The 21,626-nt window shown below is 41.1% G+C and overlaps 1 protein-coding gene across 2 annotated transcripts in view; it reads right to left on the bottom strand.

The window, feature by feature from the left end:
- The window catches only part of HMG20B (high mobility group 20B), a 153,206-nt gene that overhangs the window by 49,223 nt on the left and 82,357 nt on the right, over window positions 1–21,626 (bottom strand). For both annotated transcript variants that reach the window (XM_053703119.1, XM_053703118.1), the window contains exon 8: window positions 15,280–15,495. In XM_053703119.1, coding sequence (XP_053559094.1) covers window positions 15,280–15,495 — 216 coding nt within the window. The remainder of the gene's footprint in view (window positions 1–15,279; window positions 15,496–21,626) is intronic.

Genomic DNA, 21,626 nt, shown 5'->3' with positions numbered 1-21,626 from the left:
TAACAGAGTCAATTTATAGTATACTAGAACTAGTCGTAGGTGATATGTAGGTTAGATATTTTTTGAAATTATCTAATCACCTGTGAGGTAATTTAAAGTTTGTTGCCTCTGTGGTATAGTATTTGTGACTAATAATTGTTGGGGAGAATAGGTTGTAGGATATATTTTCCTATGTTTACAGAGCAAACCAAGTAGGGGAGGGCGGAGCTAGTAGTTAGGAATTAGGGTAGAAAGTAGAGAGACTGCAACATTAGTTAATAATAGGCCAATATCATCAATCGTAAGTTACATGCTAAATGTGAGGTAACACAGTTCTTATTGGTACTAGTAGGGGTTGTGAGGAAGATATGCTACTACTAGATGTTATCTTGAGAAATATAGGACAGAGAGATTAAGTCACTAAGTATTACTCCTTAAAGGGACACTGAATCCAAATTCTTTTCTTTCATGATTTAGATAGAGGAGCATGGAATTTTAAGCAACTTTCTAATTTACTCCTATTAAACATTTTTCTTCGTTCTCTTGCTATCTTTATTTTAAAAGCAGGAAGGTAAATCTTATCAGCCAGCCTATTTTAGGCTCAGCACCATGGATAGCGCTTGCTTATTAGAGGCTTACATTTACCCACCAATTAGCAAGCATAACCCAGGTTCTAAACCCAAAATGGGCTGGCTCCTATGTATCACATTCTTGCTTTTTAAATAAAGATAGCAAGAGAATGAAGAAAAAATGATAATAGGAGTAAATTAGAAAGTTGCTTACAATTGCCTGCTCTATCTGAATCATGAAAGAAAAAATTTGGGTTTAGTGTCCCTTTAACAAATTAGTCTGCAACATGGGCATGGGCCCTATACCCTGCGGCAGAATGCATCCTTTGTGGGTTTATTACTATGTGTTGTGGATGGGGGTATAAAGTTAGTAAAGTAGAGTTGAGGGTATCTAAAGAAATAGTATGATAGATAAGCCCAATTATGTATTTACAATTTTGGGTGTACTAGCAGAATCAGCTATGGCAATAGCCCTACTCTTATACAGAACAACCAAGCAATACTATCTACCTTGGAGATGTCTAGGGGATAATAATAGGTCTCAGAGTGGATAAATGACTCAGAAAAGAATAAGATGAATAATGGAGCAATAGGGTTAGCAATATATTGTCAGTGGATATATTAGGTAGTGCCTGAATAAACGGTACATAGCTAGCAAGTAGGGATGCACCGATAATAGTATCGGTACCGATACCAAGTATTTGCATGAGTACTTGTACTCGTGCAAATGCACCGATACTTAAACCGATACCTCTACTTCCTACCCATATGCTATCTTGTGGCGTTTTTTCAAACTGCATGTTCCCATTTCATTTTAAACTGGAGTGGAGACTAAACTAAAAATTGTTTACTACTGTTTACTACTGTTCTGCCAATACAAATTGCTGTTATTTGTATTATTGTAGGAGAGAGCACTGTACCTCGTTCAGACAAACCCCTGAAGTACTGGGCAGTTAATAAACAGATTTCCAGCTCTGGCAAAAATGGCCCAAAAATATCTTTCTGCCCCATGCAGTAGTGTGGCAAGTGAAAGACTGTTCAGGGTTAAAATAGTTCTTCCATATGCCACATCAAAAAAAGTCATAAAATTATGTAAAAAACGCACACACCAGTCCGCTATTAGACAGTAAAACAGACTTGATGATGGTTGTCACATAGAAGATATTAATGATCAAGTAACAGTCACATAGAAAAACCTCCAAATGGAGGTAAAATGTAGTATATCTATAATCCCTAGGCTGATGTGGCATATGGAAGAACTATTTTAACCCTTAATTGGGATTATGCTATAACAACTGCAGCTGCACCATCTACTGGGTCCATACATCCAAACTATATCTAAGTGTATCTACATGCCTCATATGTTTGAGGACTCTTAATGTGAGTTGCCATTTGTCTGTTTTTAATACCTTAATTTTTATTAAACGGTTTTACGCTATGTCCTTGCACTTTATTTCTTTTGCATAACTCTGCGGGAGCGTGAAGGGAACAGACTACCAGCCTCTATCAGGATTGAAAGTCCATACTCTAAGAGGGGAAAGGCACATACTCTGAGAGGAGAAGAACACTACCATCTGACCCTACTACTACTGCCACACCAGGACCACGGAAGTTTCACACTTACAAGAGGCGGCAACTTACCTCATATGATTGAGGTTTGTTCTAGTAAGTGTAATACCTACCAGATGTTCCTGTGCACTCTTTACCAGATATCTAGTCTCCATTTGAGACTATCTAATTGACTGTTCATTTTTAGGATGTTCTTGAATCACTTGTTAGTAGTGAGAATGAGGGTTGGTGCTAACTGTAATCCTAAATGCCTCGTTATAGAAACTACTCCTCCTTAGTAGTTCAATACAGAAAGAATGCTGTAAATTGGAAGAAAATAACTGGCGCTAAACAAATAGCTAGGATTACACTACCAAATGTGAAAGTGGATACCTATATAGTTATAATTTGTGTGCTTAGATGCAACTATTGATTTATAAAAATAATGTGAATGTGAAATAACCTCAAAAACTCAAGTGCACTTGTGTAGTAAGTGGATAAGAAATGTACAAACTCCTAATGTTAATTAGTGATGTCTTTCTTAAGATAGAGAATATGCTAATAAGTGTCGATACCTAATATGCAAATAATAAGACTCTGTGGTCTAAACCGTGCTACGGTGTAGGATAACTAGGTCAAACAATGGCCTCAACTAATAATAAGAAACAGGCCAAAGGTTATATTGTGCACAAAAAATCATAAAGTGATAGCGGTCTGCTGGGTTAAAAGAATAAAATAAGTTAAAGTGTTTAGGGTGCGGATAATACAAATAAAATCCCTCTGACTAGAATTAAAAATATATATATTTAATACAAAACAATAATAAAACAAATGGTACTGAATGTTATAAATATATTAAAACATACACTAGGGACGTCTCCCTTGAGTGCTAATAGCATGAAACAAATATTGGCTCTAAAATGAATGAATATATAACACGTATGGCTGATAGAACAAAGTTCCTGTAGGATGAGAGAGTCACAGTTTAATAACTAGTAAGGTACCTTACTGAACTCAGAGTAGTGGGAGCTGGCAGCTCGACCGTTTGTTAATTCCTTGTGCTTCCAATTTACAGCATTGAATCACTTGTTACCATTGTCATTACTACCACTTCTAATATAGGTGACAGCACATTGTGATTTTTTTATTACTTGACAGAGTGTCCTGATATATTCATGTACACCTACATTAACTTATAAATTTTCTATTATCACCACCAGTGAGAATAGGGATTACCACCTAGAATAAGCGCTGTTTCTCTCTCTTCCCTCTTATAACAGAATTTATGTTTACCTGATAAATTTCTTTCTCCAACGGTGTGTCCGGTCCACGGCGTCATCCTTACTTGTGGGATATTCTCTTCCCCAACAGGAAATGGCAAAGAGCCCAGCAAAGCTGGTCACATGATCCCTCCTAGGCTCCGCCTACCCCAGTCATTCGACCGACGTTAAGGAGGAATATTTGCATAGGAGAAACCATATGGTACCGTGGTGACTGTAGTTAAAAAAAAAAAAAAAAATTATCAGACCTGATTAAAAAACCAGGGCGGGCCGTGGACCGGACACACCGTTGGAGAAAGAAATTTATCAGGTAAACATAAATTCTGTTTTCTCCAACATAGGTGTGTCCGGTCCACGGCGTCATCCTTACTTGTGGGAACCAATACCAAAGCTTTAGGACACGGATGAAGGGAGGGAGCAAATCAGGTCACCTAAATGGAAGGCACCACGGCTTGCAAAACCTTTCTCCCAAAAATAGCCTCAGAAGAAGCAAAAGTATCAAATTTGTAAAATTTGGTAAAAGTGTGCAGCGAAGACCAAGTCGCTGCCCTACATATCTGATCAACAGAAGCCTCGTTCTTGAAGGCCCATGTGGAAGCCACAGCCCTAGTGGAATGAGCTGTGATTCTTTCAGGAGGCTGCCGTCCGGCAGTCTCGTAAGCCAATCTGATGATGCTTTTAATCCAAAAAGAGAGAGAGGTAGAAGTTGCTTTTTGACCTCTCCTTTTACCTGAATAAACAACAAACAAGGAAGATGTTTGTCTAAAATCCTTTGTAGCATCTAAATAGAATTTTAGAGCGCGAACAACATCCAAATTGTGCAACAAACGTTCCTTCTTTGAAACTGGTTTTGGACACAGAGAAGGTACGATAATCTCCTGGTTAATGTTTTTGTTAGAAACAACTTTTGGAAGAAAACCAGGTTTAGTACGTAAAACCACCTTATCTGCATGGAACACCAGATAAGGAGGAGAACACTGCAGAGCAGATAATTCTGAGACTCTTCTAGCAGAAGAAATCGCAACTAAAAACAAAACTTTCCAAGATAATAACTTAATATCAACGGAATGTAAGGGTTCAAACGGAACCCCCTGAAGAACTGAAAGAACTAAATTGAGACTCCAAGGAGGAGTCAAAGGTTTGTAAACAGGCTTGATTCTAACCAGAGCCTGAACAAAGGCTTGAACATCTGGCACAGCTGCCAGCTTTTTGTGAAGTAATACCGACAAGGCAGAAATCTGTCCCTTCAGGGAACTAGCAGATAATCCTTTTTCCAATCCTTCTTGAAGGAAGGATAGAATCTTAGGAATCTTAACCTTGTCCCAAGGGAATCCTCTAGATTCACACCAACAGATATATTTTTTCCAAATTTTGTGGTAAATCTTTCTAGTTACAGGCTTTCTGGCCTGAACAAGAGTATCGATAACAGAATCTGAGAATCCTCGCTTCGATAAAATCAAGCGTTCAATCTCCAAGCAGTCAGCTGGAGTGAAACCAGATTCGGATGTTCGAACGGACCCTGAACAAGAAGGTCTCGTCTCAAAGGTAGCTTCCAAGGTGGAGCCGATGACATATTCACCAGATCTGCATACCAAGTCCTGCGTGGCCACGCAGGAGCTATCAAGATCACCGACGCCCTCTCCTGATTGATCCTGGCTACCAGCCTGGGGATGAGAGGAAATGGCGGGAACACATAAGCTAGTTTGAAGGTCCAAGGTGCTACTAGTGCATCCACTAGAGCCGCCTTGGGATCCCTGGATCTGGCCCCGTAGCAAGGAACTTTGAAGTTCTGACGAGAGGCCATCAGATCCATGTCTGGAATGCCCCACAGGTGAGTGACTTGGGCAAAGATTTCCGGATGGAGTTCCCACTCCCCCGGATGCAATGTCTGACGACTCAGAAAATCCGCTTCCCAATTTTCCACTCCTGGGATGTGGATAGCAGACAGGTGGCAGGAGTGAGACTCCGCCCATAGAATGATTTTGGTCACTTCTTCCATCGCTAGGGAACTCCTTGTTCCCCCCTGATGGTTGATGTACGCAACAGTTGTCATGTTGTCTGATTGAAACCGTATGAACTTGGTCCTCGCTAGCCGAGGCCAGGCCTTGAGAGCATTGAATATCGCTCTCAGTTCCAGAATATTTATCGGTAGAAGAGATTCTTCCCGAGACCAAAGACCCTGAGCTTTCAGGGATCCCCAGACCGCGCCCCAGCCCATCAGACTGGCGTCGGTCGTGACAATGACCCACTCTGGTCTGCGGAACGTCATCCCTTGAGACAGATTGTCCAGGGACAGCCACCAACGGAGTGAGTCTCTGGTCCTCTGATTTACTTGTATCTTCGGAGACAAGTCTGTATAGTCCCCATTCCACTGACTGAGCATGCACAGTTGTAATGGTCTTAGATGAATGCGCGCAAAAGGAACTATGTCCATCGCCGCTACCATCAACCCGATCACTTCCATGCACTGAGCTATGGAAGGAAGAGGAACGGAATGAAGTATCCGACAAGAGTCTAGAAGTTTTGTTTTTCTGGCCTCTGTTAGAAAGATCCTCATTTCTAAAGAGTCTATAATTGTTCCCAAGAAGGGAACCCTTGTTGACGGGGATAGAGAACTCTTTTCCACGTTCACTTTCCAGCCGTGAGATCTGAGAAAGGCCAGGACAATGTCCGTGTGAGCCTTTGCTTGAGGAAGGGACGACGCTTGAATCAGAATGTCGTCCAGGTAAGGTACTACTGCAATGCCCCTTGGTCTTAGCACCGCTAGAAGGGAGCCTAGTACCTTTGTGAAAATCCTTGGAGCAGTGGCTAATCCGAAAGGAAGCGCCACGAACTGGTAATGTTTGTCCAGGAATGCAAACCTTAGGAACCGATGATGTTCCTTGTGGATAGGAATATGTAGATACGCATCCTTTAAATCCACCGTGGTCATGAATTGACCCTCCTGGATGGAAGGAAGAATAGTTCGAATGGTTTCCATTTTGAAAGATGGAACCTTGAGAAACTTGTTTAAGATCTTGAGATCTAAGATTGGTCTGAATGTTCCCTCTTTTTTGGGAACTATGAACAGATTGGAGTAGAACCCCATCCCTTGTTCTCTTAGTGGAACAGGATGAATCACTCCCATTTTTAACAGGTCTTCTACACAATGTAAGAACGCCTGTCTTTTTATGTGGTCTGAAGACAACTGAGACCTGTGGAACCTCCCCCTTGGGGGAAGTCCCTTGAATTCCAGAAGATAACCCTGGGAGACTATTTCTAGCGCCCAAGGATCCAGAACATCTCTTGCCCAAGCCTGAGCGAAGAGAGAGAGTCTGCCCCCCACTAGATCCGGTCCCGGATCGGGGGCCAATATTTCATGCTGTCTTGGTAGCAGTGGCAGGCTTCTTGGCCTGCTTTCCCTTGTTCCAGCCTTGCATTGGTCTCCAAGCTGGCTTGGCTTGAGAAGTATTACCCTCTTGCTTAGAGGACGTAGCACTTTGGGCTGGTCCGTTTTTACGAAAGGGACGAAAATTGGGTCTATTTTTCGCCTTGAAAGGCCGATCCTGAGGAAGGGCGTGGCCCTTACCCCCAGTGATATCCGAGATAATCTCTTTCAAGTCAGGGCCAAACAGCGTTTTCCCCTTGAAAGGAATGTTTAGTAGCTTGTTCTTGGAAGACGCGTCAGCCGACCAAGATTTCAACCAAAGCGCTCTGCGCGCCACAATAGCAAACCCAGAATTCTTAGCCGCTAACCTAGCCAATTGCAAAGTGGCGTCTAGGGTGAAAGAATTAGCCAATTTGAGAGCATTGATTCTGTCCATAATCTCCTCATAAGGAGGAGAATCACTATCGAGCGCCTTTATCAGTTCATCAAACCAGAAACATGCGGCTGTAGTGACAGGGACAATGCATGAAATTGGTTGTAGAAGGTAACCCTGCTGAACAAACATCTTTTTAAGCAAACCTTCTAATTTTTTATCCATAGGATCTTTGAAAGCACAACTATCCTCTATGGGGATAGTGGTGCGTTTGTTTAAAGTAGAAACCGCTCCCTCGACCTTGGGGACTGTCTGCCATAAGTCCTTTCTGGGGTCGACCATAGGAAACAATTTTTTAAATATGGGGGGAGGGACGAAAGGAATACCGGGCCTTTCCCATTCTTTATTAACAATGTCCGCCACCCGCTTGGGTATAGGAAAAGCTTCTGGGAGCTCCGGCACCTCTAGGAACTTGTCCATTTTACATAGTTTCTCTGGGATGACCAACTTTTCACAATCATCCAGAGTGGATAATACCTCCTTAAGCAGAATGCGGAGATGTTCCAACTTAAATTTAAATGCAATTACATCAGGTTCAGCCTGTCGAGAAATGTTCCCTGAATCAGTAATTTCTCCCTCAGACAAAACCTCCCTGGCCCCCTCAGATTGGGTTAGGGGCCCTTCAGAGATATTAATATCAGCGTCGTCATGCTCTTCAGTAACTAAAACAGAGCAGCCACGCTTACGCTGACAAGGGTTCATTTTGGCTAAAATGTTTTTGACAGAATTATCCATTACAGCCGTTAATTGTTGCATAGTAAGCAGTATTGGCGCGCTAGATGTACTAGGGGCCTCCTGAGTGGGCAAGACTCGTGTAGACGAAGGAGGGAATGATGCAGTACCATGCTTACTCCCCTCACTTGAGGAATCATCTTGGGCATCATTGTCATTATCACATAAATCACATTTATTTAAATGAACAGGAATTCTGGCTTCCCCACATTCAGAACACAGTCTATCTGGTAGTTCAGACATGTTAAACAGGCATAAACTTGATAATAAAGTACAAAAAACGTTTTAAAATAAAACCGTTACTGTCACTTTAAATTTTAAACTGAACACACTTTATTACTGCAATTGCGAAAAAACATGAAGGAATTGTACAAAATTCACCAAATTTTCACCACAGTGTCTTAAAGCCTTAAAAGTATTGCACACCAAATTTGGAAGCTTTAACCCTTAAAATAACGGAACCGGAGCCGTTTTAACACTTTAACCCCTTTACAGTCCCTGGTATCTGCTTTGCTGAGACCCAACCAAGCCCAAAGGGGAATACGATACCAAATGACGCCTTCAGAAAGTCTTTTCTAAGTATCAGAGCTCCTCTCACATGCGACTGCATGCCATGCCTCTCAAAAACAAGTGCGCCACACCGGCGCGAAAATGAGGCTCTGCTTATGCTTTGGGAAAGTCCCAGAGAAATAAGGTGTCTAATACAGTGCCTGCCGATATTATAATATCAATAAACCCAGATAAAATGATTCCTCAAAGCTAAATATGTTTTAAAACTGAATCGATTTAGCCCAGAAAAGTCTACAATCTTAATAAGCCCTTGTGAAGCCCTTATTTACCATCGTAATAAACATGGCTTACCGGATCCCATAGGGAAAAATGACAGCTTCCAGCATTACATCGTCTTGTTAGAATGTGTCATACCTCAAGCAGCAAGAGACTGCACACTGTTCCCCCAACTGAAGTTAATTGCTCTCAACAGTCCTGTGTGGAACAGCCATGGATTTTAGTTACGGTGCTAAAATCATTTTCCTCATACAAACAGAAATCTTCATCTCTTTTCTGTTTCTGAGTAAATAGTACATACCAGCACTATTTTAAAATAACAAACTCTTGATTGAATAATAAAAACTACAGTTAAACACTAAAAAACTCTAAGCCATCTCCGTGGAGATGTTGCCTGTACAACGGCAAAGAGAATGACTGGGGTAGGCGGAGCCTAGGAGGGATCATGTGACCAGCTTTGCTGGGCTCTTTGCCATTTCCTGTTGGGGAAGAGAATATCCCACAAGTAAGGATGACGCCGTGGACCGGACACACCTATGTTGGAGAAATATATATATATATATATATATATATATATATATATATACATACACACACACACACACATACACATTCCCTATACAGTAGTATCAGGTATAATAATCGGTAAGAGCAATCCAACCCAGTGCGGATCCTTAATCTCCAATCCAAGAGATAACAATAACGTATAACGATGTGTACTACAACATAGTTGTGTCAAACATGTAGGGCATATAAGAGGGTTATAATGACTCAGAATCTATATGGTTGGGTTTTATCACCTGGGCGTAAGACTAGATTTCACCTGGATATACTATCATGGCATAGATTCAGAACCCATTACCTATATCACTAGATTTCTTGCATATCTTAGTACTATTAGTGGTGGGGAATATAATTTAGAAGCCAGCTTGCCACTAATGCCAAACTGTATATGGTAGATATTATATGCATCCTCTAACCAGCAATGGGTTACATCAATGCTAGGGAGAATAATAGAGCTGCAGATCAATATACCAGTGTAGTGGTCATCTTAGACCCATGTTTCAATAGTTTTCCGGATCATAGAAAAAGACTTCAAACCAAAAAAAAACCTCAAACCTCCAAGCTATATAAAAGGTAAATATTAAAACTATACAAACTAACCCAGAACACCATATTATAATTATTCTGACAAAACACTTAATGCATAACCTAACACACAGACACATTTAGCAGGAGGGATACCAGAACCAAAACCTGAATGTCCCATAACCTTCACAGTGTCTCTATAGCTTCACCCCACAGCGGCTCAAACATTAGGAAACCATATCTCCATTTCAGTGTTGATCTCGGTTACCAGGCAGGGGCATATTGAGGGAAGTACAGACCTTTGAACAGCAGTAGTACCCCTATTCTAGAGAGTGGGGGGTCAGCTTCTGTCTTAACGTTCAAAACTAAAAGACTTTACAGAGTAACAGAATATTATAATCTATATAGACACTCCCAGTATAACCTTTGGATGTCTAAAAAAATATCATGTGCTATAACTATAAAAAAGGGTATTCTAGGATAGATTTAGAAGTATCTGATACACTAATCTATGGGTACAGAACCGTGTAGTAAACAGATTAGATGGTATATGCAACAGGTAAAGGTGAAAAAATGCTAATTAACTGCAATTTAACTTAAAAATGTAGAAAAGAACCACTGTAACGGAGTGATGTAGTCTCTATTTAGTGGGACTCAGAGTCCTACCCAATGCTGGTCTTCCTTGCCACATCAGCCAATTCCCACTTTCAACATGAAGGGTCCACATATGTACATGAGAGTCTCTGAGTTTGATGGGCTGACTCACGATATTCACCCTCTAGATCCCATTAAGGGAAGCGTTACGCTGCAAAGATGGGAATAAGGCTTGATGCAAATGAAAGTCCCAAGTTGTTGCAGGTTTCATCCGGTAATATAGTGCCGCATAGTGAACTATGATTACGGGAATACCTGAAAAGTGTCGGTGACTTTATTCGGGCCTAGGTCGTAGCCTCAGTTTTTACTATAGCAGTTGCTACTACTTGCTAGTGATCTTTTGTGTAATTTTTTAATTATTTATGGAATAAAGTACCCCTTTTTTACGTGCACCAGTTATAAGCCAGTCTGGATATTTTCGCTCTGTATAGTGTAGCGTAGTTGGAGCTTCCGTCTTGTCATTGGGCTTTCCGTTTCTTGCTCATCAGTAGACCTCATCTTTTCTTGTGTACCCCTAAGCATTTTGCAGCAGGCTATATAGATTGTCGAGTATATCCTTCTCAAAGTCTATTAGCAAGGTCTGTATTACTGCTTGGAGGTTGTCCATCTTGCCGCTCTTGCACTCACAAATGATAAAGGTGTCGGCTAAAGATATATTTTATGTCGGCCTGCCTTTTGACTCGGTTACCTAGGGCGAAATGTTATATAAGAATTTAGGCCTTTGGGCTGCGTGCAGACTTCGACTTCAGTAAGTGGCGACATTCACCACATGGTTTCATCTAAGAGCTTCGGCTGATTGCGCGATCCCAGGGAGTTTTCTTTGTCCCTTTTGGTATTTTTAGGGATGGGTTGGGATTCGTGGGTACTTCTATACAAATTCAAGGCTTGTATTAAGTTGTTTTCTTCAGATATTTGGACTTTAAGCCGAGAGCTCTCTCAACACATGTCCAGCCGCTTCGGCAGTTGGCTCCGTCCCCCTTTTTATGTTTTCTTTGATGTAATATATTTGTTTTTACCAAAGGAGCACTGATTAATATCCCTTCAAAGTTTTCACATTTTATACCATGAGTAAAGTTATACAATTTATTAGATGCAATGCTATCAACATTGCCCCAGGAGTGAAAGAGTTTATACCAATAGTCTACTCAATATGTCATAGTTTTCTTATATCACCACATTGCGCAGATTAAGTAATAAATCAATACCAATAAACAAGATTCTCTACAGTTTAGATCATCTCCTCTTTAACTTCCATTCCTTCCAAAAATGAACATGCTTTATATTCACTAAGCTGATAATTTTATTTCCAATGAGGTTAAAATAAATAAAATAGCATTTCCATTTAATGAACTATTTACTTAAGCTTGTAATATCTCAACCTGAAAATAAAAGGAATGGAAGAGGATTCTCTCACTGGAGAAAAAAAAATCTTAAGTGAATATACACTGTGTGCAGAATTATTAGGCAAATGAGTATTTTGACCACATCATCCTCTTTATGCATGTTGTCTTACTCCAAGCTGTATAGGCTCGAAAGCCTACTACCAATTAAGCATATTAGGTGATGTGCATCTCTGTAATGAGAAGGGGTGTAGTCTAATGACATCAACACCCTATATCAGTTGTGCATAATAATTAGGCAACTTCCTTTCCTTTGGCAAAATGGGTCAAAAGAAGGACTTGACAGGCTCAGAAAAGTAAAAAATAGTGAGATATCTTGCAGAGGGATGCAGCACTCTTAAAATTGCAAAGCTTCTGAAGCGTGATCATCGAACAATCAAGAGTTTCATTCAAAATAGTCAACAGGGTCGCAAGAAGCGTGTGGAAAAACCAAGGCGCAAAATAACTGCCCATGAACTGAGAAAAGTCAAGCGTGCAGCTGCCAAGATGCCACTTGCCACCAGTTTGGCCATATTTCAGAGCTGCAACATCACTGGAGTGCCCAAAAGCACAAGGTGTGCAATACTCAGAGACATGGCCAAGGTAAGAAAGGCTGAAAGACGACCACCACTGAACAAGACACACAAGCTGAAACGTCAAGACTGGGCCAAGAAATATCTCAAGACTGATTTTTCTAAGGTTTTATGGACTGATGAAATGAGAGTGAGTCTTGATGGGCCAGATGGATGGGCCCGTGGCTGGATTGGTAAAGGGCAGAGAGCTCCAGTCCGACTCAGACGCAAGCAAGGTGGAGGTGGAGTACTGGTTTGGGCTGGTATCATCAAAGATGAGCTTGTGGGGCCTTTTCGGGTTGAGGATGGAGTCAAGCTCAACTCCCAGTCCTACTGCCAGTTTCTGGAAGACACCTTCTTCAAGCAGTGGTACAGGAAGAAGTCTGCATCCTTCAAGAAAAACATGATTTTCATGCAGGACAATGTTCCATCACACGCGTCCAAGTACTCCACAGCGTGGCTGGCAAGAAAGGGTATAAAAGAAGAAAATCTAATGACATGGCCTCCTTGTTCACCTGATCTGAACCCCATTGAGAACCTGTGGTCCATCATCAAATGTGAGATTTACAAGGAGGGAAAACAGTACACCTCTCTGAACAGTGTCTGGGAGGCTGTGGTTGCTGCTGCACGCAATGTTGATGGTGAACAGATCAAAACACTGACAGAATCCATGGATGGCAGGCTTTTGAGTGTCCTTGCAAAGAAAGGTGGCTATATTGGTCACTGATTTGTTTTTGTTTTTGAATGTCAGAAATGTATATTTGTGAATGTTGAGATGTTATATTGGTTTCACTGGTAAAAATAAATAATTGAAATGGGTATATATTTGTTTTTTTTAAGTTGCCTAATAATTATGCACAGTAATAGTCACCTGCACACACAGATATCCCCCTAAAATATCTATAACTAAAAAAAACTAAAAACTACTTCCAAAAATATTCAGCTTTGATATTAATGAGTTTTTTGGGTTCATTGAGAACATAGTTGTTGTTCAATAATAAAATTAATCCTCAAAAATTCAACTTGCCTAATAATTCTGCACTCCCTGTACATACCCCATATCTGTCCTTTCAATGAAACAAAGTGTGGAGCCTTGTAAAAATAGACAGCAGTTATTTATTTCTTGTGCCATTCCTAACTCCCCCCTCACACACACTTGCTATAGCACTTTGCTAAATGTATACAGATTAATTTTCTCTACCTGCAAAGGCAAAGCATATGTGTCCTATTAGCATACAGTGGGGGAAAAAAAGTATTTAGTCAGCCACCAATTGTGCAAGTTCTCCCACTTAAGAAGATGAGAGAGGCCTGTAATTTTCATCATAGGTATACCTCAACTATGAGAGAAAAAATGTGGAAAAAAATCCAGACAATCACATTGTCTGATTTGGAAAGAATTTATTTGCAAATTATGGTGGAAAATAAGTAAGTATTTGGTCAATATCAAAAGTTCATCTCAATACTTTGTTATATATCCTTTAGTGGCAATGACAGAGGTCAAACGTTTTCTGTAAGTCTTCACAAGGTTGTCACACACTGTTGCTGGTATGTTGGCCCATTCCTGCATGCAGATCTCCTCTAGAGCAGTGATGTTTTGGGGCTGTCGCTGGGCAACACAGACTTTCAACTCCCTCCAAAGGTTTTCTATGGGGTTGAGATCTGGAGACTGGCTAGGCCACTCCAGGACCTTGAAATGCTTCTTACAAAGCCACTCCTTCGTTGCCCGGGCGGTGTGTTTGGGATCATTGTCATGCTGAAAGACTCAGCCACGTTTCATCTTCAATGACTTTGCTGATGGAAGGAGGTTTGCACTCAAAATCTCACGATACATGGCCCCATTCATTCTTTCATGTACATGGATCAGTCGTCCTGTTCCCTTTGCAGAGAAACAGCCCCAAAGCATGATGTTGCCACCCCCATGCTTCACAGTAGGTATGGTGTTCTCTCTCATCCAAACACGACAAGTTGTGTTTCTACCAAACAGTTCTACTTTGGTTTCATCTGACCATATGACATTCTCCCAATCCGCTTCTGGATCATCCAAATGCTCTCTAGCATACTTCAGACGGGCCCGGACATCTACTGGCTTAAGCAGGAGGACACGTCTGACACTGCAGGATCTGAGTCCCTGGCGGCGTAGTGTGTTACTGATGGTAGCCTTTGTTACGTTGGTCCCAGCTCTCTGCAGGTCATTCACTAGGTCCCCCGTGTGGTTCTGGGATGTTTGCTCACCGTTCTTGTGATCATTTTGACCCCACGGGGTGAGATCTTGCGTGGAGCCCCAGATCGAGGGAGATTATCAGTGGTCTTGCATGTCTTCCATTTTCTAATTATTGCTCTCACAGTTGATTTCTTCACACCAAGCTGCTTGCCTATTGCAGATTCAGTCTTCCCAGCCTGGTGCAGGTCTACAATTTTGTTTCTGGTGTCCTTCGACAGCTCTTTGGTCTTCACCATAGTGGAGTTTGGAGTGTGACTGTTTGAGGTTGTGGACAAGTGTCTTTTATACTGATAACAAGTTCAAACAGGTGCCATTAATACAGGTAATGAGTGGAGGACAGAGGAGCCTCTTAAATAAGAAGATACAGGTATGTGAGAGCCAGAAATCTTGCTTGTTTGTAGGTGACCAAATACTTATTTTCCACCATAATTTGCAAATAAATTCTTTCCAAATCAGACAATGTGATTGTCTGGATTTGTTTCCACGTTTTGTCTCTAATAGTTGAGGTATACCTATGATGAAAATTACAGGCCTCTCTCATCTTCTTAAGTGGGAGAACTTGCACAATTGGTGGCTGACTAAATACTTTTTTCTCCCACTGTATATGTGTGATGCCCTGCCAGTACCACTGATAAGAATATGTGCTGGGATAGTACAGGAGATTGTTTACCTGGGATGGGTAGAGAAGAGAAGTTGGCCAGTAAGACTTGGCGTAGGGTTGTTAGCTGTTGCTGGAGTGCCATGGTCTGTCGTTCCTCTAGGGCCAGCTCCTGTTCCAGCTTCTCCTTAGCACTGTTCATGTTCTCGGTATGTTTCTGTAAAATGGCATTCTGTTCCTCATATTCTGTGTTTATTTTGCGAAGCCTCCTCAATTCTGCTTCACGGACTGTGGGAAAGAAGGGACACAATAAGTTCTTCTGTTTACCCCTGAGCCTTGTCTATCTATACTATAGGGATCCTTAACAGATAAAATCTTCTGCCCTCATTTTCATTGTACTTCACAAATATCTGCTTAGCACCTTTTTTTTTTTTTTTTTTTTTTTTAACAAAACTATATTACAAGCAACTGAAACTCATAAATATTCCCCTTGACCATGAAATAACAGATCCATAATGTAATTATTTTTACATAAAAGTAAATTTTTTATACACACACATACATATACATACATACACACATAATCAAAATTGATGCTTACCTGATAAATTCATTTATTTCCGGATATGGTGAGTCCACGGCTTGAGTAATTACTGTTGGGAATATCACTCCTGGCCAGCAGGAGGCGGCAAAGAGCACCACAGTTAGACTGCTAAGTATCACTCCCTTACCCACAACCCCCAGTCATTTGACCGAAGGGAAAAGGAGAAAAAGGAGATACACAAGGTGTAGAGGTGCCTGAAGTTATAGTCAAAAGAACAACTGTCTTAAAATAAAGGGTGGGGCCGTGGAATAACTATATCCGGAATCAGGTAAAGCATACATTTTGATTTTCTTTCCTAAGATATGGTGAGTTCACAGCTTGAGTAATTACTGTTGGGAACCAAGACAGGCAGTCCTAAACAGAAGACACCACCGCTTGAAGAACCTTTCTCCCAAATATCAAATTTGGAAAAAGTATGTAGAGAAGACCAAGTTGCAGCCTTGCAAATTTGTTCCACAGAAGCTTAATTTTTGAAAGCCCAAGAAGAGGAAACAGCTCTTGTAGAAAGAACCGTAATTCTCTCAGGAGGCTGCTGTCCAGCAATCTCATAAGCCAAACGAATTATACTTTGTAACCAAAAAGGAAGAGTAGTAGCAGTAGCTTTCTGAACTTTACGTTTCTTAGAGAATTAGACAAAGAGGGCAAAGGACTGGCAAAAATCCTAAGTCACCTGTAAGTAGAATTTAAGAGCATGTACAATATCCAAATTGTGTAATAAACGTTCTTTGGAAGAAGGATTAGGATACAGAGAGGGAACAACAATTTCCTGATTGATATTTCTATTAGAAACAACCTTAGGAAGGAAACCTAACTAAGTACGAAGAACCGCCTTATCGGCATGAAAAATAAGATAAGAGAAATCACTGCAGAGCTGAGAGTTACGAGACTCTTCAAGCAAAAGAGATAGCAACAAGAAACAAAACCTTCCAAGATAATAACTTAATGTCTATGGAATGCAACGGCTCAAACGGAGCCAGCTGTAAAACTTTAAGAACAAGGTTAAGGCTCCAAGGAGGAACAACAGACTTAAAGACAGGCCTGATTTTGACCAAAGCCTGACAAAGATTGCATATTTGGCACATCCGCCAAACGTTTATGTAGTAAAACTGATAAAGCAGAAATCTGACCCTTCAGGGTACTGACTGACAATCCCTTTTCCAGGCCTTCCTGAAGAAAAGATAAAATTCTAGGAATTCTAATTCTACTCCAAGAGTAGCCCTTGGATTCACACCAATAAAGATATTTACACCATATCTTATGGTAAATCTTTCTAGTAACAGGCTTGCAAGCCTAAATCATGGTCTCAATGACCAACTCAGAAAAACCACACTTAGACAGAATTAAGCATTCAATCTCCAAGCAGTCAGCTTCAGGGAAACAAGATTTGGATGAAGGAAGGGACCCTGAATCAGGAGGTCATTCCTCAGAGGTAGTCTCCAAGGTGGTAAAGATGACATCTCCACTGGGTCTGCAAACCAGATCCTGCAAGGCTACGCAGGGGCTATTAGAATCACCGACGCCCTCTCCTGTTTGATACGAGCAATGACTCGTGGAAGTAGAGCAAACGGAGGAAACAGGTATGCCAACCTGAAAACCCAATGAACCGCCAGAGCATCTATCAGAACGGCCTGCGGATCTCTTGACCTTGAACCGTACCTTGGAAGCTTGGCGTTCTGACGAGACGCCATCAGATCTAACTCCGGCACCTCCTATTTGTGGACTAAGCTGGAAAACACCTCCGGATGAAGTTCCCACTCCTCGGGATAAAAAGTCTGTCTGCTCAGAAAATCCGCTTCCCAGTTCTCTACTCATGGAATGTGGATGGCAGATAGACAGCAATTGTAGGTCTATGCCCACTGAAGAATCCAAGTAACCTCTTTCATGGCTAAGGAACTCCGAGTTCCTCCCTGGTGATTGATGTAAGCCACATAGGTTATGTTGTCTGACTGGAACCTGATAAACTGAGCTGAGGACAACTGAGACCAAGCCAATAGAGTATTGTAAATCACCCTCAACTCCAAGATGTTTATGGGAAGAGCAGACTCCTCCCGAGTACAAAGACCCTGAGCTTTTAACGAGTTCCAGACTGCTCCCCAGCCCAGCAGGCTGATGTCCGTGGTCACGATCAGCCAGGAAGGTCTCCGAAAGCATGTGCCCTGAGAGAGATGTTCCTGAGAAATCCACCATGGGAGAGAGTCCCTTGACGACTGATCTAACTCTATTCTCTGAGATAGAATCGCATGGTCGCCATTCCATTGTCTGAGCATGCACAACTGGAGAGCTCTCAAATGGAATTGAGCAAAAGGAATGATGTCCATGGAAGCCATCAGACTGATTAACTCCATACATTGAGCCACTGAAGGATAAGCAGTAGCCTGAAAAGAGAGGCAAGAGGAAATTATTTTGTTTTTCCTGACCTCTGTCAGAAAAATCTTCATCAATAGAGAATCTATTATGGTCCCTAAGAACACTACTCTTGCAGCAGGGGAAAGGGAGCTTTTTTCCAGATTCACATTCCATCCATGGGAACGAAGAAAAGACAACAATATCTCTGTGTGAGATTTTGCTTGTTGAAAAGATGGCGCCTAAACCAATACATCGTCCAGGTAGGGTGCCACAGCAATTCCACGAGAACGGATCACTGCCAAAAGAGCCCCCAGAAACTTTTGAAAAAATTCTGGGAGCCGTGGCTAGACCATATAGAAGGGCCACAAACTGGAAATGTTTGTCCAGAAAGGCAAATCTCAGGAATCTGCGATGGTCCCTGTGAATAGGAACATGAAGTTACACATCCTTTGGGTCTATGATTGTCATGAACTGACCCTCTTGTCGAATGAAGCGTATAATCTCCATCTTGTAGGATGGAACTTTGAGAAACATGTTTAGACACTTCAAGTCTAGAATGGGACGGAAAGTTCCCTCTTTTTTGGGAACCACAAATAGGTTGGAGTAGAACCCGAGACCCTGATCCTGCACTGGAACTATCACTTCCAGGGAGGAAAGAGGTTGTATACATTTAAAGAACGCCTCTCTCTTTATCTGGTCTGCAGATAATCTTGAGAGAAGGAATCTGCCTCTGGAAAGAAAAGTCTTGAAATCAAATTTGTAACCCTGGGATACTATGTCCACAGTCCAAGGATCTGGGACATCTCGTATCCAGGCTTGAGAGAACTGAGAAAGTCTGCCCCCCACCTGATCCGATCCCAGATCGGGGGCAAACCCTTCATGCTAATTTGGAATCAGCTGCGGGTTTCTTTGATTGTTTCCCCTTGTTCCAAGACTAATTGGGTTTCCAAGAAGACTTGGACGGTTCCTGCTTGGAAGAAGGGGAAGGTTTTCCTCTAAAGTTCCGAAAGGAACTACAATTACTCCGACGTCCTTCAGTCCTATTCTTCTTATCTTGAGGTAGAAAAGACCCTTTTCCATCCGTAATATCAGAGATAATTTCTGCCAAACCGGCTTGGGACGTAGCAGAAGAAAGCTGAGGTATTATTTTAACAGCATTATCATTTTGCAAGGTTTTCTTGACACATGAAGAACAAAATAGCATAGGAGCTGCAATTTGTGCATCTAAACATAATAAGCATGAATTCATGAGAGCAGGCTCTTGCTCCATATCAGACATGTTGTGAAACAGTAAATAAACTTGTACAGATAAGTTTCAAAGATTTTAATATTCAATTAAAATAAGTCAAGGGAAAAAAAAAATAATTTTATCCCAAATTAGGATTGATCCACTACTAAAATTATGTGAGAAAAGTTAAGAAAAAACATTTAATAAACATCAAATAAACTTCTAAAATACCCCTCAGGCAACTCCACACCTCAATTACAGGGGTGCCTTACTGCTACCAATTAAGACCGGATCACCCAGAAATGGAGAAAAAGAACTTTTTCCTCGGAAACGTTATGAAGTAAAGCCAGTCACGTGACTGCAACTGCAGAGCTCAAATTAATGCTGTGACACAGAGAGGAACTACTTCCTGGTACACTGAGTATCAGAAATAACCATTTTTTCAAACCTGACAGTTTAAAATGTTGCATTGTTTTATTTTAAAGGAACACTGAACCCACATTTTTTCTTTTGTGATTCGGATAGTGCATACAATTTTAAGCAACTTTCTAATTTACTCCTATTATCAATTTTTCTTCATTCTCTTGCTATCTTTATTTGAAAAAGAAGGCATCTAAGCTATTTTTTGGTTCAGACCATGGACAGCACTTGTTTATTGGTGGATGAATTTATCCACCAATCAGCAAGAACAGCCCAGGTTGTTCACCAAAAATGGGACGGCATCTAAACTTACATTCTTGCATTTTAAATAAAGATACCAAGAGAATGAAGAAAATTTGATAATAGGAGAAAATTAGAAAGTTGCTTAAATTTGAATCACGAAAGAAAAAAATGTGGGTTCAGTGTCCCTTTTAAGCAATGGGGAAATGAATAAGCTGCTGAAATAGAAAATGCAGCCTTACTTTCAGTTTAAACTTGTATTGTTTTATCAAGCAAATATGTGTCAGAAAATAAAGCCTAATAAAAACATTTTACCCTTTCTTTTTAAAAGAGTTTAAATGTTAGTCTCACAAATGCTACAGTGCATGCTTTATGCCCCAGTGTAACCCATACAACAGGATTATCTATGTCCCAATAAAAAAGTAGTGTCTTTTAATTTGTTAAGTGCATGGTCTCCCCAAATGGAAGAAAAAGCACTTACCTGCTCCGCTGTCCGGCATGTAGACAGTTACAAGGTATGAGAGGACACAGTTCCTCACAGTGACCTTTGAAAAAGAAAGAACAGAGTAGCCAACTCTGGCTTTCTAAACTAGGGCAGCAATTGTTAGGAAAACGCAGTAAGTACCTCTTTACAAGTTCCTAACTGCTTTAAAGCCACCACTGCACTACTGCAAGGAATGACGTGGAATACGGCTATACCCCAAAACTTGCTTGTAGATTAAATCAAATTTTTTCTTCAGACACCTAAACTTCACCTACTCCATGCACCGAAGGCAAAGAGAATGACTGGGGGTTGCGGGTAAGGGAGTGATACTTAGCAGTTTAACTGTGGTGCTCTTTGCCTCCTCCTGCTGGCCAGGAGTGATATTCCCAACAGTAATTACTCAAGCCGTGGACTTACCATATCTTAGGAAAGACTATATATATATATATATACAGGGAGTGCAGAATTATTAGGCAAATGAGTATTTTGACCACATCATCCTCTTTATGCATGTTGTCTTACTCCAAGCTGTATAGGCTCGAAAGCCTACTACCAATTAAGCATATTAGGTGATGTGCATCTCTGTAATGAGAAGGGGTGTGGTCTAATGACATCCACACCCTATATCAGGTGTGCATAATTATTAGGCAACTTCCTTTCCTTTGGCAAAATGGGTCAAAAGAAGGACTTGACAGGCTCAGAAAAGTCAAAAATAGTGAGATATCTTGCAGAGGGATGCAGCACTCTTAAAATTGCAAAGCTTCTGAAGCGTGATCATCGAACAATCAAGCGTTTCATTCAAAATAGTCAACAGGGTCGCAAGAAGTGTGTGGAAAAACCAAGGCGCAAAATAACTGCCCATGAACTGAGAAAAGTCAAGCGTGCAGCTGCCAAGATGCCACTTGCCACCAGTTTGGCCATATTTCAGAGCTGCAACATCACTGGAGTGCCCAAAAGCACAAGGTGTGCAATACTCAGAGACATGGCCAAGGTAAGAAAGGCTGAAAGACGACCACCACTGAACAAGACACACAAGCTGAAACGTCAAGACTGGGCCAAGAAATATCTCAAGACTGATTTTTCTAAGGTTTTATGGA

Source organism: Bombina bombina, chromosome 2 (assembly GCF_027579735.1).
Source record: "Bombina bombina isolate aBomBom1 chromosome 2, aBomBom1.pri, whole genome shotgun sequence".
Taxonomy (NCBI): Eukaryota; Metazoa; Chordata; class Amphibia; order Anura; family Bombinatoridae; genus Bombina; species Bombina bombina.
This window is presented reverse-complemented; position numbering and strand designations above follow the sequence as displayed.